General features: G+C 37.0%; 2 protein-coding genes and 2 non-coding genes across 5 annotated transcripts; 2 read left to right on the forward strand and 2 right to left on the reverse strand.

Moving 5' to 3' along the window:
* Nucleotides 1–5,560: 5,560 nt before the first annotated feature.
* On the reverse strand, nucleotides 5,561–5,632 carry TRNAC-GCA. The gene has a single exon. It is a non-coding gene; the product is annotated as a tRNA-Cys (tRNA).
* Nucleotides 5,633–6,117: 485 nt separating this feature from the next.
* On the reverse strand, nucleotides 6,118–6,189 carry TRNAY-GUA. The gene has a single exon. It is a non-coding gene; the product is annotated as a tRNA-Tyr (tRNA).
* A 9,942-nt stretch (nucleotides 6,190–16,131) lies between these two features.
* Nucleotides 16,132–17,224, forward strand: LOC111470214 (probable histone H2AXb). Its single transcript, XM_023115753.1, has 2 exons — nucleotides 16,132–16,413; nucleotides 16,766–17,224. Exons 1-2 carry the CDS (start codon nucleotides 16,225–16,227, stop codon nucleotides 16,985–16,987), a joined length of 411 nt encoding a protein of 136 aa, XP_022971521.1. The 5' UTR covers nucleotides 16,132–16,224; the 3' UTR covers nucleotides 16,988–17,224.
* A 1,289-nt stretch (nucleotides 17,225–18,513) lies between these two features.
* LOC111469866 lies at nucleotides 18,514–21,100 on the forward strand. Of its 2 annotated transcripts, none has more exons than XM_023115339.1 (7): nucleotides 18,514–19,021; nucleotides 19,208–19,426; nucleotides 19,506–19,592; nucleotides 19,680–19,826; nucleotides 19,908–19,934; nucleotides 20,226–20,321; nucleotides 20,895–20,946. In XM_023115339.1, the coding sequence occupies exons 1-7, from the start codon at nucleotides 18,815–18,817 to the stop codon at nucleotides 20,898–20,900; spliced, it is 789 nt and encodes a 262-aa protein (XP_022971107.1). In that variant the 5' UTR covers nucleotides 18,514–18,814; the 3' UTR covers nucleotides 20,901–20,946. The 2 variants fall into 2 exon arrangements, with proteins under 2 accessions (XP_022971107.1, XP_022971098.1); XM_023115330.1 differs by having other exon boundaries at nucleotides 18,516–19,021; nucleotides 20,876–21,100.
* Nucleotides 21,101–24,001: the final 2,901 nt, after the last annotated feature.

The raw sequence follows: 24,001 nt of genomic DNA on the forward strand, positions 1-24,001 counted from the left end.
ACATGATTTTGTTAAAACATCATATTCTAAAATTACAACCTAATACAACAAGAAAGCAATAAATTAGTACAACATATAAAAGAGCTTGACATGACATGAGCAACACGTCTTGGAAAAGCATGATCGTGACACTTCATATATTATATATATAAAACAAGTTAACACTTGTTTCAGAGTTTTGAACAAGCCATGAATCACAGTTTCCATCCTTCAAATCATATCCTCAAGGAGGTAGTCTTTATTTATTATATTATTATTATTATTTTATCAGAATATTACAACCAAGTCCTTATGTTTCACGAAAAACTCGGGGTCGAGCTCTAAAATCATATCAAAAATTTGTACCGTCAAAACTAGCTAACAAAAAAACTAGAAAAACATGAACCTAACTAGTCAAATTGCACCATATTAGTTCAAGTGAACTAGAATAACCAATTAGATTGGACTCGGCTACTTAGATTGGACAAAAGTAGCTTGATCAAGCTGAACTAGTTATCTGTGTTTAGATTGAATTGATCATCCCTTAGATTAAATAGCGCGTGTTTACCATGTTTCAACTTTTCATGGGCAAACAAACTTACAATTTTCTCTTCGAAAATAATAAACTTTGATGTTTGAATGTGTTCAATTTGATTTTTGGCTTTCAAAAAATTATAAGAGAACTACCTTAGTGTAAATGGATAGGAAACTCTACTACTTTTGTGAAGAAGTTAATTCGATTCAAGATGGGTGCATGAAGATACAAAATTGAGAAGAAAATGGTTTGAATTTGTATTCATTGAATTTTGGGTTTCAGAAAATGGTTTGAATTTGTATTCCATTGAATTTTGGGTTTCAGCGACGCACAAACGGATGGAGAGCGAGTTTGAAGAAGCTGAAGACATATGTTAGCATTAGGTTGAAGCTACGGGTTGGAATTTCTATGGAGACGTGATGTCTGGGATTTGACACAAGAAACTGACCCGTCGACCAGTGGAATGACAACGATTGCACTCAAACTCTTGCTAAGTGGGATAGCGATTGTGCACTCACACTCTTGTGGTAAAACACCGTGAAAAATTCAAACTTCACAGAAAACATCGGCTATGTTCGAGTCTCGATTGTCCTATCAGGTTTGAACCCATGACCTCTTGATTTGCATTCAAATGCTCTTTTACATAGCTAAAGACCCCCTTATGATACAATCAAAGACCTATCTAAGATGAAAGCATGACCGTGCGGCAGTGGGACAACGATTGTGCACAACACTTGTTCTAACTTAGCGAACAAGTCAACCGTGAAAAATTCAGACTTCATGGAAAACATTAGCGTATGTTAGAATCTCGATTAAGAGAAATGTTTAAAAAAACGTGAGCGAAGAATACGTTGTACCGCAGAGCTAAAGACCCCCTTATGATACAATTATAGACCTATGTGAGTTGAAAGCATGAAAAGAGGGGAATAACACGGTTTAATAGGACAAATTTAGACTACGCAAAAAACATCATGTTCGAGATTCGATTGAGATAATTGTTTCAAAAACATGAAATAGAAAAAGGGCCGGCCCTATCGGGATTAATCGGTGGCCTCTTGATCTATAGTCGAATGCTCTACCATTAAGCTAAGGCCCCCCTTGTGATACAATAATGGGTGACCTCTTGATTTGCAGTCAAATGTTCTACCAACCGAGTTAAGGCCCATTTGTGATACAATAAAAGATCTTATAAAAGACCTATTCCAAGATGATAGCATGATAAAAGGGGTACAAGCATCATCGTGTGCGCAGTGGGATAGCGATTGTGCGGTGCACAACACCAGGTGGGACAGTAATTGTGCACCGCAACGAAAAAAAAGGGCCTTACCGAATTCGAATCGGTGACCTCTTAATCTGCAATCAAATGCTCTACTACTAAGCTAAGGACCCATTGTGATACAATAAAGGACCTATCTAAGATGATAGCATAATAAAAAGGTGATGGTGTTGTTATAACACATGCGGAAGCAATTTGAATCTTACGCACTCTAAATACATCAATTATAGTAATTTATCTAGCATGTTCATAAGCATTAAAACTCAAGGAGTTTGAGTACTAACCTTTTGTAGTTCAAATTCATTTTTCCTCACGAACCGGTTTCGAACCACCATTAGTGTCTTCCCTACTATTCTCCGGCCTTAGAACGGGATTGTGGAATCCGATGAGTGACTAAACTTAAAAGGGATTTAGTATATGTGAAGGGAGAGTTTGGGAGGGTTTTTCTCAAAGTTTTTTCCGAGAAGACTTTACATGTACCTTGATCACTCTATTTATAGTCATATTTGCATCAAATGTGTGGGATTATGTGTCAAGCATGCAAGTTTGAGGTAACAAAATTTTGACACTCAAAATTACACTTAACTCAAACATGTATTTTTACATTAAGTGAAGTTAACATTTTGATTTTATCCATTTTAATTCAACAATTAATTTAAATAATTAATTTCAAATTAAAGTAATATTAAATGATTAATTAAACAATTTAATTAATATTTAACATTAATTCAAATGTCAATCCCAATCAAGTCCGACACATTGATTAAAATATTTCAATCTTATTTAAATATCTCTGATTCTTTCTTTTTGTTTAATTCGTAAATAAAACAAAAATGGGGTTAAATACATCGTATATATTTAGCGCTTATTCCCTAATTTGAATTCAAACTCTTCGAACTCACTCGTCACGCTGTTCTATGGTTTAGTTTGATATGAGCTAGCAGGGGGACCTAATGAATCTATAGATCATGGGCTCCAACGATCCTAGATTAACCAGCTAAACTCATTAACCTTGTTAACCAACATTTGTTAACTACTAGGACACTCCACTATAACCTAGTAGTTGCACTTCCCAAGTGATAGAGCTTGGTCAATTTATCGTTTTACCCCTGAAGTTACTTCTTGTTCCTTGTGCTCTACTGATCCTCTAATGAACAATTGGTTTGTGGTTCAACCAGTAAACCGAATCCCTCTCAAACCAATGAGAGGGTGAGGCCCCTTGTTCAAGATCTAGAGTCAGTACTATCCCTAAAAGTGGGTAGGAGTGAATTTCATCTTGCACCCTACGTCCCCCGCTATTCACCTAGTCTTACCCCTGAAATGGGAGGCTTATTGAGTCGGTGAACTCGAGCGACTCTCACCCATAAAAATCTAAGGATAATTCTGAATAAACAAGAGTTCATAGTTAGCTCAGGATTAAAATCGAGTTACCTAGGTAATCGAATGAAAAAAAATCAGTCTCAAGAGTAAACGACATTATAAAGTGAGAGTGATTTTCTTCATGGTTTGATCTTATGCAATACTCATTGCATAGGACGCTCTCACTCACATGTCTCCACATGTACAATTTAGTGATCACATTATTTATATCATATACAAAAGTGAGCCGCATCCATAGTGTCCCCAGGATAAGGTACTCAGCCTTATCCCTGTACTATAGATCATTTTGACTATATACGTGAACTTGAAACACTCTTATGTCTCGACATATAGTTCAAATAATCATACTATAGTCAAAGTGTTCTTAGTTTATTGGATTTAGATTAATAATAGTAAAATTCACTTTATTCAATAACAATTTTTACTGAATAAACATCAATAATAATTTTATTGAAAATAGAATATGTTTTTGTATACCAACTATGAGTTTTAGAACATAAAACCCAAGAAATGAGTACAAGCATCATCAACAGTGGAAAAGCTATTGTGCAGTGCACAACACTATGTGGGACAGTGATTCTGCACCACAACACTTGTTCTAACCTATTGAACAAGTGAACGGTGAAAAATTCAGACTGTGCAGAAAACAGTGATTCTGCACCACAACACTAGGTGGGACAGTGATTCTGCACCACAACACTTGTTCTAACCTATTGAACAAATCAACGGTGAAAAATTTAGACGGTGCAGAAAAACCTTGCACTACCGAAAAGTGATAAGAGAAAAGAATAAAAAAAAATGGCCCTAAAAGTTCAAATCAGTGACCTCTTGATTTGCAGTCAAATGCTCTACCGCTAAACTAAAGACACTTTGTGATACAATAAAAGATCTATCTAAGATGATAACATAATAAAAGGGCTCTACCAGTGTGCTAAGGTGCTAAGGATCCCTTTGTGATACAATAAAAGACCTATCTAAGATGATAGCATGATAAAAGGGGTACAAGCATCATCGTTTGGTAGTGGGATAGCGATTGTGTAGTGCATGAAAACAATCAAATGCACTACCAAAGAGTGATGAGAGAAAAGAATAAAAAAAGGGCCTACTATGTTTGAATCAATGACCTCTTGATCTGCGATCAAATACTCTACCACTGAGCTAAGAATTATCTTATGATACAATAAAAGACCTATCGAAGATCATAGCATAATAAAAGGGGTACAAGCATCATCGTGTGATAGTGGGATTGTGATTGTGTAGTGCACAACACTAGGTGGGACAATGATTGTGCAGTTCCTTGGCGTGCGTTCGAACCTCGATCAAGAGAAATATTTAAAAAACGTGAGCGAAGAATATGTTGAAAATAATTAAATGCACTATCAAAGAGTGATGAGGGAAGGGAAGAGAATAAAAAAAAATCAATAACCTATTGATCTGAAGTCGAGTGCTCACCCACTCCCCTATGATACAATAAAAGAACAAAAAGACCAATCTAAATTGATAGCATGATAAAAAGGGTACAAGCATCATAAAAAAAGGTCATACCTGGTTCAAACGATGAACTCTTGATTTGTATTCTAATGCTCTACCTGAGCTAAAGGTCTCCTTGTGATACAATAAAAGACATATCTAAGATGATAGCATGATAAAAGGGGTACAAGCATCATAAAAAGTGCCATATTGGATTTGAATCGGTGACCTCTTGATCTACAATCAAATGTTATACCACTAAACTAAAGACCTCCTTGTGATACAATAAAAGACCTATCAAAGATAATAGCATGATAAAACAGGTACAAGCATCTGCGAAGAATACGTTGAAAACAATCAAATGCACTACTAACGAATAATGAGAGAAAATAAAATTAGGGTCCCACCAAGTTCAAATCGGTGACCTCTTGATTTGCAATCAAATGTTCTACAACTGAGCCAAGGACACCCTTGTGATACAATAAAAGAACTATCTAAGATGATAGCATGTTCGAGCCTTGATTGAGAGAAATGTTTAAAAAACATGAGCGAATAATACGATGAAAACAATCAAATGCACTACCAAAAAGTGATGAGAGAAAAAAATAAAAAAAATGGTCCTACCAAGTTCAAACTGGTGACCTCTTGATCTACAGTCAAATTCTCTACCACTGAGCTAAGGACTCTCTAGTAGTACAATAAAAGACCTACCTAAGATCATAGCATGATAAAATGGGTACAAGCATCATCTTGTTGAGTAGGACATTGTGCACTGCAACACTTATTCTAACCTATCGAACAAGTCAGAGGTAAAAAATTCAGTATTCAGACTATGCAGAAAACCTTGACGTGCGTTCGAGCCTCAATTGAGAGAAATGTTTAAAAAACGAGAGCGAATAATACGTTGAAGAATTAAAAAAAGGGCCCTATCGGGATCGAACCGATGACCTCTTGATCTGCAGTCAAATGCTCTACCACTGAGCTAAGGACCCCTTTGTGTTACAATAAAAGACCTATCTAATATTATAGCATGATAAAAGGGCTACAAGAATCATCGTGCGGCAATGAGACAACAATTGTGCGGTGCACAACACTAGGTGGGATAGTAGTTGTGCACCACAACACTTGTTCTAACCTATCGAACAAGTGAGAGGTGAAAAATTCAGAATTCAGACTATGCAGAAAATCTTGACGTGCGTTTGAGTTTCAATTGAGAGAAATGTTTAGAAAACGTGAGCGAAACAGCAATTGTGCGGTGCACAACACTAGGTAGAACAGTAATTGTGCACCACAACACTTGCTCTAACCTATCGAACAAGTCATATGTGAAAAATTCAGAATTCAGACTATGTAGAAAATCTTGATGTGCATTCGAGGCTCAATTGAGAGAAATGTTTAAAAACGTAAGCGAATAATACGATCAAAACAATCAAATGCACTACCAAAGAGTGATGAGAGAAAAGAATAATAAAAAAAAAGGGCCCTACCAGGTTCAAACTAGTGACCTCTTAATCTACAGTCAAATGCTCTACCACTGAGCTAATGACCCCTTGTTATACAATAAAAGATCTATCTAATATCATAGCATGATAAAGGGGGTACAAGCATCATTGTGCAATAGTAGGACAACAATTGTGTGTAGTGCGCAACACTAGGTGGGACAGTAATTGTGCACTGCAACACTTGTTCTAACCTATCGAACAAGTCAGAGTTGAAAAATATTCAGATTATGCAGAAAACCTTGACGTGCGTTCGAGCCTCAATTGAGAGAAATGTTTAAAAAACGTGAGCTAATAATACGATGAAAACAATCAAATGCACTACCAAAGAGTGATGAAAGAAAAGAATTAAATAAAGGGCCCTACCAGGTTCAAACCGGTGATGTCTTGATCTGCACTCAAATGCTCTACCACTAAGCTAAGGATCCCATTGTGATATAATAAAAGACCTATCTAAGATCATAGCATGATAAAAGGGGTACAAGCAGCATCATGTGGCAGTGGGACAGCAATTGTGCGGTGCACAACACTTGTTCTAACCTATCAAACAAGTGAGCGGTGAAAAATTCAGAATTCAGACTATGCAGAAAACCTTGACGTGCGTTCGAGGCTCAATTGAGAGAAATGTTTAAAAAAATGTGAGCAAATAATACGATGAAAAAAATCAAATGCACTACCAAAGAGTGATGAGAGGAAAGAATAAAAAATAGGGCACTATTGGGTTCAAACCAATGACCTCTTAATTTGCAGTCAAATGCTCTACCACTGAGTTTTAAACCCCCTTGTGATTCATTAAAAGACCTATCTAAGATCATAGCATGTTCGGGCCTTGATTGAGAAAATTGTTTAAAAAACATGAGCGAATAATACGTTGAAAAACAATCAAATGCACTACCAAAGAGGGATGAGAGAAAAAAAAAAAAAAAAGGACCCTACCGGGTTATCTAGATGATAGCATGATAAAAGGGGTACAAGCAAGCACTTAGAACACTAGTGGGCCCTACCGAGTTATCTAGATGATAGCATGAAAAAAGGAGTACAAGCATGGTCGTACGGCATAAGAAAACGGGTATGTTCGAGTCTCGATAGAGAGGAATATTTCAAAAACATGAGCGAGAAAATACATTGAAAATGAAGAGTGATGAGAGAAAATAATAAGAAAAGGGCCCTATCGAGTTCGAACCCCCCTCTTGATATGCAGTCAAATGCTCTGCGAGTGAGCTAAGGACCTCCTTGTGATATAATAAGATACATATTTATGATGAAAACATGAAAAAATGGTACAAGGATGACCGTTTGGCAGTAGAACAACAATTGTGCAATCACTCTTGCAGCAATGGGACAGCGATTGTGCAGATTATGCATTGCAATACTTGTTCTAATCTAACGAACAAGTCAACAACACTAGTGAGACATTGATTGTGCACCACATCAATTGTTCTAACCTAGCGAACAAGTAAACTGTGAAAAATTCAAACCATCATGTTCGAATCTTGATTGAGAGAAATGTGTTAAAAATGTGACATCGATTGTGCACTGCAACACTTGTTCTAATCTAATGAACAAGTTAGTAGCACTAGTGGGACATTGATTGTGCACCACATCAATTGTTCTAACCTAGCGAACAAGTCAACAGCACTAGTGGGACATTGATTGTGCACCACACACTTGTTCTAACATAGCGAACTAGTCAACAACACTAGTCAAATGCTCTACCACTGAGCTAAAGACCCCTTTGTGATATAATAAAAGACCTATCTAAGATGATAGCATGAAAAGAGGGGTACAAGCATTTCGAGCCTTAATTGAGAGAAATGCTTAAAAAATGTGAGTGAAGAAATACGTAAAAAACAATCAAATGCACTACCGAAGAGTGATGAGATAAAAGAATAAAAAAAGAGCCCACCGAGTTCGAACGGATGATGTAACAACAATACAATATAAAATAAAATAGAATAAGTAAATAAGTAATAATAAAATTGTAACCAATACCATCTCTCCACTAATATGACCCAACTTCTTTTCCAAATATCTCAACACCTCACACAATTCTAAAAAAACAAAAAAAATGGTAAATTTCTATGAGAGAGATGTTGTCATTCCTGGAAAAGAAAAAAAAGATATAAAAAAATCAGAGAAAAATGAAAATGGCCTTCACCGGTAGAAAATGAAAGATTAGAAGTATTAGAAAGCAACAAGAAAATGAAATATCAGAAGGTTCAGAAATATTTTTAAAAGATAAAAAGAAAAATGAGTACAAAAAGAAGATGAGAGGTCAGATTAAATATCAAATGTCAAGAAAGTACAGAACACTATGAATACTATCGCTTCAAATAACTCCATCAAATTCTTAAGATGGTAATAGTAGAAAATGAAATCTTAATAAAAATAGAGTTATATATATAATATAGATGGATGTTATAAGGTTCCAAGACTTTACTCATGCAAAGTCTTTAATGCTCGCATGAAGTCTAGCACATGAACCATTGTAAGAATTAGAGAATTGAACGTGAAGTTGATGTTATGGAATCATATAGGTTGACTTAGATACAAAGGACAAAATCGAACTTTCATTAAGGATAAATTGATGACACCCGCCCAAGCTAATCAGGTAAGTGACCTTACTATAGGCTAAAAATTGTATGAATTATGATGATGTATGAACTGGGTCGTACAATGTCATATGATAGTACGTGATGATGTATGACGATGTATAAGTTGTATTGTATGATGTCGTATACTAGTATATGATGATGTATGAGTGCATGATGATGTATGGGTTATGATGCTTGATGATGTGCGTAGTATATATATATTTCGATGAATAACGTCTTTGATATACTTGATGCACTTTATGGAAATATGATGAGTATGATGATTACGTGACGTTTACCTTAATATGATGATGTTTTCCATATTGAGCATGATATATGATGATAAGTGTCATATTGCATCATGTTGTTAGATCGACATAGAACATAACCCTAAGAGCATGAAAATGATATTAATTTAAATATTCATAGTATGTGTTACCTAGAGTAACAAAGAGATGAGACTATAGGATTGTCTCAGACAAGACATTATGATGGATTTAGAGGGATCTCATGCATATTATATGTTCATAAGTGCAGACACGCACAATATGATGATGAGTGCGAATGTGCACGAGCGCGAATGCGCACAGATGAGGGTGTTCATGAGGCACATGACACTATGAGGTTCCGCTGACCTCCGAACGTCGCTACAGATTAGCTTGACCAGAGGGTCCAAGGGGTGTGTGAGCACCCTGGGGATTCACACTCGCACGTGTGAATCGTGTGTAGGGAAGTACTACATATCCAATTTGTCCGAGACTAGAGGCCACCCTTAAGATGATTAGAGATAGGTGCCTAAATCATGATTGCATGTGTTTGCATTTGCATGACTCCCTGTAATGAGGCCACTTACAGAGTATTTTTTGAAATACTTAGGCTGTGTGCCACATCATTTTTCAGGTAAAGGCAAGGTGCACTTGTCCGGAGGATGACTGCATCGCGAGCAGAGACTGTGACACGTGCATAGGGTTGACTCATATTTAAATTCCTAGTCTTAAGTTAGAATAAGATGTTTCGCATTTCATTGTTTTAAATTATTTTGTATTTGTTTTTATTTTCTCTAAATTTTAGTATTTCGTATTTAAACACCACCATGACTATGTTTTCTAGAGAATTCTCGAAGTTTTCATTATAAATTATGTTCATGTAAGAGTTATATTTCTGCATTAGAGATGAGCATGAGACGTTAGTAGCGACTCCGAGTAAATGGAAATTTAGGGTCGTTACAGATGACCTCTTGATCTATAGTCAAATGCTATACGACTAAGCTAAAGATTCCCTTGTTATACAATCAAAGACCTATCTAAGATGAAAACATGAAAAAAGAGGTTTGGAACAAATATGTGGCCATAGACAACACGCCTTGGACAAGCATGACCGTGACATGTGGTAAGCCTCCTAGTTGCACGTAGGGTGAGTGGGGATATGCTTTTGTTCGTTTCAACTTCTTTTCTACTATTTTTTGTCCTGATTTCAATACTAACCCTAGTTTTATGTGAAATAGGTTCCACTAAAGAAATTTTGGAAATTTTGGACACTTTTCTATTAAAGAATTGACCATAGGAAGGCACGCAATGACCATGTAAGAGATCACACAGATTCTAGGGAGTAACACTTGTAGGAATTGCTTGGTAAGGCATGCATGCTAGTAAAACCAAACCCTAAGCGGATTGATTTGGTACGACTTGAGCCTAGGACAATTGGATCAGCATGAGAATAGTCGCACTTGTTATTGGTATAATTGAACTATTCTTTGCATATGGTAATGCACTATTTTTATACTACTTATACATAATCGTGTTGTAATGGAGGATAAAAATTTGTGTATTTTCGCTCCGAGCACTTGATGAATGTTATCACCTCATTGATCATGTGTGACTAAATGCATGATGTACATTACAGTAACTCTAGGTTATTGATTGTGTAAATCTCCATGTAGAGTGAAAGTAGTGGAAAAGTAATAAGACTAGGGTGTGAGTGTCAGTTTGGTTAGACTATGACCTAAGAGGGAACGCCTCTAGTAGTCCGAGTGCATTAGAATCGTCAGAGACAATTAGAGGGTGTAGCCCTAGTGCTCCTGACCGAACCAGACTCGAGCAGTTGAAACTGAAAAACTTGGTGACGTAAATCTATGTCAAGGCTGCCAAACTGCCCTAGGGACCTATAAGGCCACCACAACAACCTTGGTAAACAAAGGTAGACACCTAGGCTGATAGCATTCGGTTCAATATCTATAAAGGTCCACTTTTCTTTTCACTCTGGTACGGTACCATTGAGCTAAGTGTGAGGTTGATTAAGGATATGAGAATTGATAGTTCAGTTGAATCACCTTGCACGGTGGATCCATCCTATGGGTAAGCGTTGATCATGCAGGTAGTTAGTAGAGCTAACACGTACAAGGGGGTCGCTCCCCCCAACTTTGGGCCATTACATGGACCTATGAGATGGATCTGCCAGCTAACCTCCCATGGATGACGAGCAGGTTAGCACTCTCCTGATGTCCCCACCTTGAAGAGAGAGTTCTTTGAGATAGTGCCTCAACCTTGGATACCGTTTTCCGTTGCGTAAGCTAAGTTAGCTACCCACATAGAGCTTTGAGTAAATCCCGTGGTAACCTACTAGGTTAAGAATGCGATAAGAGTCTACAAAAGGTTGCTTAATAGGTATATCTATACACTAAACCCTTCCTACATTTTCTTTTTCAGGTGCATGATGCTACTGGTCGAGGCAAGCGGGGTGCTCGGTGTCACGGTCATACTTTTTCAACCGTGCGATGTTGTGATCTTGATACGCTCACAACCAACCTTGGAAAATCTGAAGTCCCATATTCATTTTTTGCTCGCCTTTGTGGCTTCGTCAAACCTTAAGTGAGGTTTGTTTTCGTCAATCGAAAATCACTTGTGCGAAATTTAAGTTTGTTCGGTCATGCGTCGCACAGTTGAAAAAGTACGACCGTGATAGTTGGTATCAAAGTCATACTTTGTGTGTCTAGTTAGACAAGATTGTTAGAGAAATGAATTCGAGGGTCAAATGAAAGTAGCTCCAGTGCATCAAGAGTGTCAGTATTGACAGAGTAGTTGTGTTGTTAAGATCGAAAACGAGTCATGAGTTGAAGCCAAAACTCCCCCAAGTTCATTAGTGTTGTGTGTCGACACCTCATTGTGAGGAGATCTACCCATCAAACTAGACCAAACTCATTTATCAAGGGTTTGGAGTTTCAAATTGGGAAAGAGATTCAATAAAAGGCACATAACTCCGGTGTCTTCCAAAGAATCATTCACATTAGAGAAAGAGTGTCAATGGTTGCAAAGTAAAGAAGTCGGGGTCAGACAAGACAAGCGTCCGCCAAGTACCAAGTTAAGCACAACATAAGTCCTTATGGAGGAAACGACCTAGTTGTTGAGAGGCAACCAAGTTTGAGTGGGGGAGGGCCCGAGTGAATGGGCTACTCACCCCATGAATGCTCTAAAGTATGAGGACACGTATATTTCTTGAGCCACCGCCTCTTGCCTAAGGTGAGTGGTTTCAAGAGGATCAAGACCAACATCAGCTCGAGAAGTGAGAATCAGTTGGACGTTGGAAAATAAAAGTGAAGCTGTAGGAAGAGCAGAGAAGTGTCAAGGCAGCGATCACCACATGAAGGTGGCCAGTTGAAGAGTTGACTGAATTTTAGTGCCAACACAAATCTATGTTTCAAGCTTTCAAACATTGCTACTGTAAGGGTTGGTGGCACTATGAGTAAATGTTATGCTTGGCTTACGAGCCTCGCCTCGAGGGGTGCGCTTTTATGTGCAACTGAGAGAATACGATGAGTGAGGCCAAAGTGGCCAAGCTTGGGGTGCACTTCCCCAAGCCTAGGCGAGGATATGTCGAAACTAGTTAGTTTGTCTTGCTTTGTCTTGTGAGTCTTGAGTCGAGTCCAAGGGTAAGGGAGATTCCAAAGGGGATAGCCCACAACCATAGTACAACTTTTTTTTATTGTGCTTATGTTGCGACTCTCAAAAATTGAGGGAATGTCCGTTAGTGGGATAGCTCATAAGTAGTCTACAATTTATGTATTCAATCTAAAGCACATATTTCTAATGAGTCCGTCCGCAGCCAGTTCGAAGTTAGATCATCATCGAGGATGATGCCGAGATTAAGTGTGGGAGAGTGTCACAATCCGTGGTGTGATTGTGCCCCCAAGTAAGTCATCAGATCGATATGACAACCCTAGAGGGGGTGAATAAAGTTTCAATCAATGTAATTATTTTTTTTTTTAATAACAATAAAACTTATAACATGCCATCAAACTTAAAATTTAGAATTTAAATAAGAAAAGGGTTAGAAAATATAACACCCTAGTTTTATAGTGGTTCGGTCAAACTCGACCTACTCCACTCCCCAAGCGCCTCTTGAGAATTTGAATAAAACTTTCTGACTCTTTCCTCGGATCAGAGCCCAACCGCTACACCGCTCCTTTTACGAGTGTAAGAGCAAACTCAATCCTTTCCACGGCTCTGGAACAAACCGGCACACCGCTCTTTTTACGAGTTCAAGAACAAACTCAATCCTTTCCACGACTCAGGATCAAACCGGTACACCGCTCTTTTTATGAGTTCAAGAGCAAACTCAATCCTTTCCACTACTCTAATAGATTTACAATTTTTTCACTATATAATAGACATCTCTCACGAATAAGATAAACAAGAAATATAATTGGAAACTTTGAGAGAGCACCAATGAAGGCTTTTTAAACAAAAGTTTAGATAGAGGAAACTGTTGATTATGAGATGTTCTGTGTGTTGTGTTCTGAAAAAAATATGAAGAGGTGGTAAGTTTAAATAGCGATCAAGTTGTAAAAATACTAATTGATACGGACCACTAAAACGTGAACAGAAACGAGGACCACGAAAAATAATATTTATTTATTTTTAAATTTATCATAAAAAATTATAGACTACATGTTTCATATATATATATAAAACATATTTAAATGTAATAATAAAATTAAAAAAAATGTTAATGAAAACGGTGGGTAACATTTTAAAAATAATTGAAAAGTTTTATAAATCTAATTCAAATCATTATAAATATAATTGAAATGATTTTATAATTCAAATAATTTCAAAACTAGTTTTCATAAATGTAAATGAAATCATTATAATTTCTTTCCATTTAGAAGTAACCGAAAACTTTTATAAATGTAATTGAAATGATTTTTATAATTAACTCTTATAAATGTAATTGAAAACTCTACCATTGTTACTCTACCAAATTGGTAAATGTCATACTTCAATTGGTCTATGATGTCAATTTTGCCGCTGGTCCATGATGTCAACTTTGTCACCACATCATCACGTCAACTATCTTGTTTTGAATTTGATTGGTCCATGATGTCAATTTTGTCTCCACATCATCACGTCGGGTATCTTGTTTTGATTGAAATTTTTTCGTTTTATCTCTAATTTGAGTGAACCAAAAAAGACGTTGAAATCGTTATTCCCAACCTTACATTGTGTACAAAATACTGAGAATGGTTAATAATTTAAGGTAGGTTTGTTATCATCAAAAACATCAATTAATTAATTTGAGATTAATGGCCAAAAAGCCAACAGCTACAAGTAAAGTGACAACTCTCAAGTGGCACCCATCCAACCATGCAAGGGCCTAGATAAGTGTCATGATGCGACCGAGTGAGTATTGAAAAAAGACATGACATAAGCAAGATATGATCCACGAGTGTCAAACATAGGCTTATTGAAGGGTCGGGTAGGGCTCTGGGCCTTAAACTCAAAAGTCAGGGTCTCGAATGGAATTTGGCATTCGATTTTGGAGTCAAGTTTGTCAATACAAAATATGAATGCTCGCCAAATTTGGTTTCAATCGGACACCGAACGAATGCTCCATGACATAGTATAATCGTTCGCCAAAATGACGTCTACTTGAGAAGGATTGAAAATGCCTCAAAATGTACCATAAAGGGAGACATAATGTTAGCTCTCCACGACCCATGGACCTTGTGGCCCAAGCGAGCTACCCTGTGGCACATACGTGTGTCACAGTGAGGGCGAGCGTTGTGAGACGAGTGCATGGGCTACTTTATTTGAAATTGATCTTTTAAGGACAGTACTGGCGGCACGAGTGTGTCGGTATTGCGCCCTACCCATGTGTCAGAGGTTGGATCATGCACCCGCTATCCGATATGAAATTCATAAATAACATGACATAGGCACGGGAGGGTCAATGCCTCCATTGAACTTAGATGAATGGATGTTCAGATGTCTTGATGTTATGAACGACATGTGCGTCCATTTTTTATAGCATGACCGAGTGACCTGTGATGGGCAACAACACCCCATGACTTGGGATAACGTCAAACATGTGAGCCATGTTAATTATGAGCCAAGATGATTTGAGAAGTGATGTTGCACATAAGAGATCTTGGCCTCAAGTAGAGGCAAGGTCGAGGTGAATGACTTGGTTTAATGTAGAGACAAGTTGGTCGTGTTGCAGATGATTGGACATGCACTCACTGGTGGCATGTGTGGTTAAACAGGTTTGGATTTCACACAAGAGATGTTCGATTGGCGAAAACAAACCTTACCTAAGGTTCAACAAAGCCAAAAAGTCAGGCGAAAAATAAATATAGGGCTTGTGTTCCCCTCAAGGCTGGTTGTGAGTGTGTCAAGAGGACGACAACGCACGGTTGAAAAAGTACGACCGTGACATTTGGGAGCCCAGTAGGCATAGAGTGACGTCGCCCCAGAGCGTCTATCTTGTCCACATATTTTTGTAGTCTAAAATGTCATATACATCTTTCGTATCCTGATCCCGTTCTTTTTTTTATGAATAAATTGAACATTTGTCATTGGTTTCTCATACATTGCATAGTCCATCACTCCTACTTTTAAGTGCTTTGAAATTCGGGTTATGACAACAGCTAGGGTTCGTTATTAGTGCTGAGAATAGAGGGAAATAGTTTGTTGAATCAATCATTCCCATAATTCCGTCTAATCGATCACTAGGTTAAATTGCGTTTTTGCAAACGCTTTTCAACTATGGAGTGTCTTCGCACAACGTCATAAAAAAAATACATACGTAACTTTTATGATCATTATTGAAATTCCAGTTTTTTTATTTTTTTAATTATAAAAAAAATGATGTTTTGAAATAATTTAAAATTTTGTAAGTGAAAAAAAAAACAGTGAAATGAATCATGAGAGGTGAAGCATTTTCAAAAAGCCCGCTTCGCCGCGCCACTATTTTTCCTCTTATTAAAAATTAAATCCTCCAAAATTCCATGTTTTCCCGCGAATCTAAAGCATCACCACGCTGGCAATCCGCGTGATCGCTCTCCCAACCAATCACATCTCTCTCTTCGTTCCTATATATACCAAAATCATCACTCCTGCTTTCACCTTCAAGAAGCCGATACTCTTAGAAGCCACAGTTTAGGGTTTTTCGATTTTTCATCTTTGTCAAATTTCATCAGTTTCTTCCGATTCAACAATGAGTTCCACTAAGGGAGGTAGAGGAAAGCCCAAAGCCACCAAATCGGTCACACGATCGCACAAAGCCGGCCTCCAGTTCCCCGTCGGTAGAATCGCGAGGTTTTTAAAGGCCGGGAAGTACGCCGAGCGAGTCGGAGCTGGAGCCCCGGTGTATTTGTCTGCCGTTCTTGAGTATCTTGCCGCTGAGGTGACCGGATCCTCTGTTCTTTTGCTTTTTTAATTTGTAGTGGTTTTTATATAATGCTGTCTTTGGTATAGAGTGTGTTCGTTTGGACTAGTTTTTCAAGTGCTTTAGTAAGGCAAAAATTGGTTTTCTCCTTTAAAATGAGTGTATTTGTACTAAGTAATAATCATTTTAGGAACAATCATTTTGGCTTAGAATCTAAAACGATTGATTAAAACAGCACTTCAAGAATCATCTTGTGGTGATTTAACACTTGTAGTTGTAGTATAATCAAGATAAATGTATCTGAGCACAGATTTTATTAGATCAAACTTGGAATTTTGTTTTTTATCTTGTATTTGTTGATTGGAATTAGGTACTGGAGCTTGCTGGGAATGCAGCAAGAGATAACAAGAAGAATCGTATTGTGCCAAGGCATATTCAACTTGCAGTGAGGAACGATGAGGAGTTGAGCAAGCTTCTGGGGTGCGTAACCATTGCAAATGGAGGAGTTTTGCCCAACATTCACCAAACCCTTTTGCCTAAAAAGGTTGGTAAAGACAAGGGTGATATTGGGTCTGCATCACAAGAGTTCTAGGGTTTTAGGTTGTATTTTGGGGGTGATTTTGGTTCTTTTCCAGAGATGACAGAAGTGTGATGTTGAAATGAATGGGGTATGGATCTGTTCCATTTGCTGGGTCATCTTGCTTAGTTTTGCTTAGATGCATATGGTTGGTCTGGATTCATGTAATGTTGTTATCAAGAATGATGATGATGATGATACTCCCTTCTAGATTTAGAAGTATGAAATGTGTATTTTCTTGTTCAAAGAACTCAATTTTGTGTTCTTGATTATTTCTGCTCAATAGTTGTTTTGATCTGAAATGATTTTAGATAGAAACTTGTTTCATTTCATTTAGGATATTGAATCCTTTTCTTTATGCATCCTGATAAACTAACCTAAGCTTTGAAAGGGTGGTTCTTAGTCCTCAGGTTCACAATTGAATTTGGTAGCCATGAATCAGTCCAGACCCTTAACCCAGCCCATTTGTTAGATGCGCCCAACCCATGTGTGCAACAGCCTTGCCCCAGGTCCGCCTCGACCCAAACACATGTCCTTGCACCTATTACCAGCTGACTTGCTTGCGCCTCCCCCATAATGAACCTGTACCTGTCTTCAACTCGTGCATCCCTAACTCCAACGCTGCTTGGTTTGACTTAGCTTTCGGTGGCTCCAATGTCTTAAACGACTCGGTTTATCAATTTTTAACCTATTCCACTATTTCAAACTTCTTTTGTACCATTTTTACCCTTTTAGATTTGATTTTGACATTTTGAAATGCATTTTAAGTACAATCACTTTGGCTGAGATAAAGTGTTGTAAGCTAAATTAGAGGTTTGATTATGACTATTACGTAGACTTGCTAAGTGAGTTCTTATTTTGTGTCGTGAACTGACATAGGTTAACTTGGATTAGCTCTAGAGATTAATTAGTGATTCACTTAAGTTACATAGATAAGTGGCTTTCCTATTGGTTTGATTGGATGAATTGTTGAAGTATGAATGGTGTGTCCCCTTTGACCCTTGCATGTATAAACCAAAGTCATGTTATGATGTTTTATGAAATGATAGGTCTCGAACATAATTGTATTTTCTAACTCCAATAGTGGAGTTACTAGTATATCTTAAAATACTTAACCACGTGCTAGTTTTATTCTTTAAGTTAAACTAAGACACTTCTGCATGGATAACAGTATTGTGGTGAAGTCTAGGGGCTGAAGCTAAGGGAGATGCATTCATATTATTTATAGAAATTCACTTTTTATTTTATTTAAATTTTTACTTTAATAATTTTTTGCAACATTGTTTTAAAATTTTTATTACAAACGTTTAAGTTTATTACATTATTTATGAATATTTTAAATGAATTTTTCACACGACTGGTTAAACATATATTGGTGAAGTTGATTTTAATATAAAATAATTAAAATTGTAAAAAAAAAAAAAAAATAGAAATTTATTAAAGCACAAAGTTCAAAATTGTGTACGATTAAAATTAATTAATGAATTTATTGGATCCAAATTACTTCTGTAGCATTTATCCGACATGAAAACTGCTTCAATGGGTGAAACAGCGGAGCGACGGCGCCGGTCGACGGAATCCTCCGACGAAGCTAAAAGTTGCAGGTGCAATTGTAATCAGCCAAAGTGAAGAGCATAACTCTCCCTCCCGTTTGCTGTTTGGAGATTAAACGATGTCGTTTTCCGATTCAGCTTCTGACAGTTTTCGAATTTTTCATAAATTATCCATAACTGTGAGGTTAGAAAACGATTGCGAAATTCACAAAATCCACAATACAAAATCTCTTAAAATTTCTTTCACACAAATTCTCCTCCTGAGATCGCTTCCAACCAGAAAATTTCAATGCAGTATGCAGGTTTATGTCACCGACCATGTTTTGGAGCGATCAGAATCCGGAACTGTTCATCGGAGGTGGATCTCCGGCGCCGCCAAGTTCTTGAGCAATTGGACGGAGAGCTAGCCAAAGGTGACGATCGAGCCGCTTTGTCTATCCTTAAGGAATGGCAGGGCAAGCATGGTGGCCTTCGATGCTTCGGAGCTGCTCGTCAGGTCAGTATTTGCATAGATTTTGATCGGAATCTTGTGGTTATTAGGAATTTTCAGATGGAATTTTGAGAAGTTTTATCGTTGATCTTCATATTGCATTCAAGGTGTTTGTTAAAATGCTTCAACCAGATTGATGGGAGATTGTACTTTGATCTTCAATTTCATGAAAGTAGAGTTGTTTTTGTTCAGATTCCAAAGAGAATTTACACATTGGACGAGCTAAAGCTGAATGGAATTGAAGCTTCATCTCTTTTATCACCATTGGATGCAACCCTTGGATCGATTGAAAGAAATATTCAAGCGGCTGCTGCTTTGGTTGGTGTTTGTGCTTGGAATGTGTTTCACATTACTCCGCAACACCTGTTCTACCTTTCGGTCGGATTCCTATTTCTCTGGACCTTGGATTCGGTAGCTAAACTTTCTTATATCTTCTAGTTATACTTGAATCCAAGCCCATCAAAATGATGAGACTGAATAATATGTGTAGGTGGGTTTGAATGGAGGAGTTGGAAGCTTAGTTCTTGATACAATTGGTCACACTTTCAGTCAAAAGTACCACAACAGAGTTATTCAAGTAACAATCTTCATGCATCATCCTGCTATTTTACTATATTTCAGCTTGTTTGGAATGGTTTTCTAAGAAAACCTAGTTATGAAATAGCATGAAGCTGGGCATTTCTTGATCGCCTACTTGCTCGGAGTTGTTCCGAAGGGCTATACGTTGTCGAGTTTGGAAGCATTGCAAAAGGAAGGATCTCTGAATCTTCAAGCCGGCACTGCTTTCGTTGATTTTGAATTCCTTGAAGAAGTAAGTTTCAGAATTGTAGTTCAACCCAATTACTTTTGCTTCTTATCATTTCACTTCTGCTAATATCCTTTGATTTCACAGGTCATTGCAGGAAAAGTTTCTGGAACGGTACATTTTCTACTTTGAACACCCCATCCAACATTAAAATGCTCGATTAGAACTCCTAAAGTTTTCCTATAATACCATTTTAATCTTTTACATTAGTTTTTGAGAAATCATTGTGCAAAAATCTGAAGACTTTTCCAAATTATGTCATTAGCTGGACTAACCCTCGTAAAGTTTAAGAACTAAAATGAAATATTCAAAAGTTTCGGACGAGAATAACTAAAAAAAATTGTTTATGGGAAGTGTTTTAGTAAGTGAAGTCATTGATTTGGGATTGTTTGGGTTGTTCATCAGATGTTGAACAGATTCTCATGCATAGCACTTGCTGGTGTGGCTACAGAGTATCTTCTATATGGATGTGCAGAGGGAGGCCTTGCTGACATTAACAAGGTTTCATTTCTTACTGTCTTTTACCTAAATCCTATCACATTTTTGTTTGGATATGATTTTTGTTTGGTTTTACTCGAGGAAACAATGATCTAATAATTGATTTGGTAGGCCTTCTTTTTGTCCCAAAATTGAACAAGACGTTATCAAACCCCCACCAAATTAAGTCTATGTCGTTGTACAATGAAAAACTAACAAAATTTGGTAGTATTTCTGCTTCTTGTTGACAAAAATGTGTCCATAATCATTATTATTCGAATTTTTTTTGGTATTTTTTTAATAGAAAAAGGATATAATTTTTCATAACACTTTTCCCGTTCTTCTCCCAAATTTTGAAGTTAGAAAAATTTCGAAATCTTAAAATTTCAAGAACTAAACTTATAGTTTTTTATATTTTTAGAAGTGAAATCTAGACCAAACGTTTTTATTTTGTTTTGGTCTTAAGGTTGATTATTCCATTTAAGTAGTGAAAATCGATCCGAACGGAATCAAATGGTTGTATTTTTGTTAAAATTGCTATATCTTGAAGAATGGTTTTGGTTTTACAATTGGGGCAGTTGGATTTGTTGCTGAAAGGGCTAGGGTTTACACAGAAGAAGGCAGATTCCCAAGTAAGATGGGCAGTTCTAAACACTGTTCTGATATTGCGCCGCCATGAAAGTGCTAGAGCTAAGCTTGCAGATGCTATGTCTTCTGGAAAATCTGTAGGGAATTGTATTGACATTATTGAGAAAAGTATTGATTTTGATGATATCTAAATGAAATCACACGTTTTACTTGTACTTCTCTTGATTTTTAAGATGCTACGGTACGAGAAAACGGATCACGAAGAGTTAGAATCTAGGAGTTGTTTGAAGTGAAAATTTTCAAATGTATTGAGTTGCAATGAGAGTAGATTTATTTTATGTTTCTCCTTCATTCGACTCTTTCACAAGCCTATTTGAGCGGAAATTTAATTTTTTATCACACGATTTGTGATGTATATTATCTATGATACACGTACAAGAGAACATCCTTGTGCAAAGAATCTTCGTTGTGAAATTTGAATGATTAACAATACTGTCTACTGGACCGAACCTTCCAAAGTCATTGGTAATTATTTTATATGTTAGGAGGTTAAAGTGTTACAAATTTTAAGTTACAAGGAATAAATAGATACAAAACTAAAAAGTAGAATTGTTTAGTAACTTCAGAAGAGTTAGACTCTAAATCACGAGGTAGACTTGAATTTCATCCTATAAGTTTGAAACTATCTTGATAAGTGTGATTGTTATACACTTTCAACCATACATAGTCATAATCTTGCATGCTCACGAAAAGTTTTAAGAGGAACTCAAACCCCATTTACATCGCTTGTCTTTGTAGCTTTGTTGAATCTTAAGTGAGGTTCTCATTCGCTGACTGAACATAACTCATGCAGAAACTAAGTTGTTCGGCTACCCATGCTACCCATGTGTGCATGTTCTCTTGCTTGTGATTTTTAGCTGACTTGTCTCTACTCTAGATCAAGGTCTTCCAGGTACAATGTAGCATCTCATCTTGTCATCTTGATTCCCCACAACATAGCTCATGCATCATGATGTCATTTCAAGTTTCAGGATGTCATTGGCCCATACTAGTCACTTAGGCACACTTGTCGAAAATCGACCATGAGTCGTCTCTGTCATTAAGACATCTTGAGCATCTATCCATTTAGGTACTATCGAGGCATGAACCCTCCCATGTTCATGCCAAGTCATCTATGAATTTTGTATTGGAGAGTGGTCCCATATACCAACCTTTGATTCATGGGCTGGTGTGCAATGTTGACACACCCGTGTCGTCGAACACTGTCCTAAAAAATTTATTTTCAAAGGAAGACGGCCAAGACATTCATCTTGCATCACTCACCCACAGTGTGATACACTTATGTGCCACATGGTAGCTCACTTAGATCATAGGGCCCATGGGCGGTGGAGAGCTGACAAGATGCTTCCCCTAAAATACATTTTGAGGCATATTTGATCTTCTTGGACTTGACGAGATTCTAGCGAGCAATCATACAATCCCGAGGTGGGTCCGTCAGATATCCGATGGATACCAAAATTGGTGAGTTTTCATCTATCATATAGACAAACTTAACTTTAGATTCGCATGTTGAAACTCATGTCAAAATCTCGACTTTTGTAGTATGCTCGAGGCCCTACTTGGCCTTCTTTGAGATTGTCTTCAACATTGTGTCACCATTGTTCCCTCTAATCTTGCTTATGCCTCAACTTAGCTTAAATATACACTCTCCTTGGTGTCTTGATGCGTTGTCGTCATTGGTCGGATCATAACACTTGTCTATCTCAACCTTAATGTGGCTCGATGTAACGATCCTATTTTTAATATTAAAATAAAGTTGTCACTACATACATGACTTGTCTAATATATACGAAAAATTCTTAAATACAGTTTAAAATATTGTCATAGACTTGAACGTTGGTAAAATTCATTTAGAATAAAAATTAAACTTCAATAAAATAATGAAATTGAAATAAAAGGAAATGCATACGCCCTAATCTGATCTAAGGACTACAACTTAATGAAAATGAAACTATTCTGACTTTATTTCTAGTCTCTACAACAATGTCATTATCTGTACAGGGATGCTTACTTTTACCTGAAAAAAGTAATACATGACTTAAGTATTTAATTGAGATTTAAAGAAATAAGTAACCCTATATGAATTGATATAAGTAAAAAAGGTTGCAACATAATTTTGAAGCAACAATGAAATAATTATGAATTTCGGTTAAGGCCAATCATGTAAGTGACCTTACGTACTCAACCATGTAAGTGACCTTACTCAACCATGTAAGTTACCTTACTATTGAAGTTAGGTAGTTGAATGTTGTATGATGGTGCATACCCCATGGCCCCTACATCGTGCACCATATTGTTTGTGCTATGTCTATGTGTTCTATGTAATGACATATGATGTTATGATATGTATGCATGTGATATCCATTACGCCATATCGTAAATGAAACGAATTACTATATATGTCATGTTATATATTGTCACGTAAAGTTATGTGATGGATCATATGATGACTGTCATATATATATGATGCATATATGATGCATATATGTACAACCATGAACGAAAGGAAAAAGGGAATGGTGTAATGTTATGCTATGAATGAAAATCATGTAGATCTCATGCATGTATGTATATCATGTGAATCGGAATACTTCCTCATTATGTTATGCAAGTAGGGACATGTACCTTTGATAATTATGTTCACCATGATATCATGCAGACCTTTCATTTTCTGCGGCGTCTGGTGACGTGTTAATGCGTTGTGCCCGACCAAGTCAGGCTCAGGGAGTACATATACAAGCCCACCTGGTGGATCCATATGCGCATACGTGGGCTGTGTGTGGGAAAATACTGCACATCCAACCCTGCACGGAACTGGAAAAAGCATAAAGTTATGTCACATTTTTAAAAGATCGTCCCAATTATGTTATGAGTGTGATTGCATTACGACAGTGGAGTGACTTGCTAAATGTTTTTTAAGATACTAAAGCCACGTGCTACCTTTATATATTTTAGGTAAAGGTAACGCTCCCCGAATGATGGAAGTCATGATAGGTAAAGTCATATGCTACCTTGCATGGATGATGATGGAAGTCATGATAGGTAAAGTCATGTGC

Source organism: Cucurbita maxima, unplaced genomic scaffold (genome assembly GCF_002738345.1).
Source record: "Cucurbita maxima cultivar Rimu unplaced genomic scaffold, Cmax_1.0 Cma_Scf00002, whole genome shotgun sequence".
Classification (NCBI taxonomy): Eukaryota; Viridiplantae; Streptophyta; class Magnoliopsida; order Cucurbitales; family Cucurbitaceae; genus Cucurbita; species Cucurbita maxima.

What these genes read in the sequence shown, in the direction of transcription:
- LOC111470214 (XM_023115753.1), top strand. Translation starts at nt 16,225, where the DNA reads ATGAGTTCCACTAAGGGAGGTAGAGGAAAGCCCAAAGCCACCAAATCG. An exon ending in TTGAGTATCTTGCCGCTGAG is followed by an intron (nt 16,414 to 16,765) that starts GTGACCGGATCC and finishes GATTGGAATTAG; the next exon opens with GTACTGGAGCTTGCTGGGAA.
- LOC111469866 (XM_023115330.1), top strand. Translation starts at nt 18,815, where the DNA reads ATGCAGTATGCAGGTTTATGTCACCGACCATGTTTTGGAGCGATCAGA. An exon ending in TTCTCTGGACCTTGGATTCG is followed by an intron (nt 19,427 to 19,505) that starts GTAGCTAAACTT and finishes TAATATGTGTAG; the next exon opens with GTGGGTTTGAATGGAGGAGT. An exon ending in CAGGAAAAGTTTCTGGAACG is followed by an intron (nt 19,935 to 20,225) that starts GTACATTTTCTA and finishes GTTGTTCATCAG; the next exon opens with ATGTTGAACAGATTCTCATG.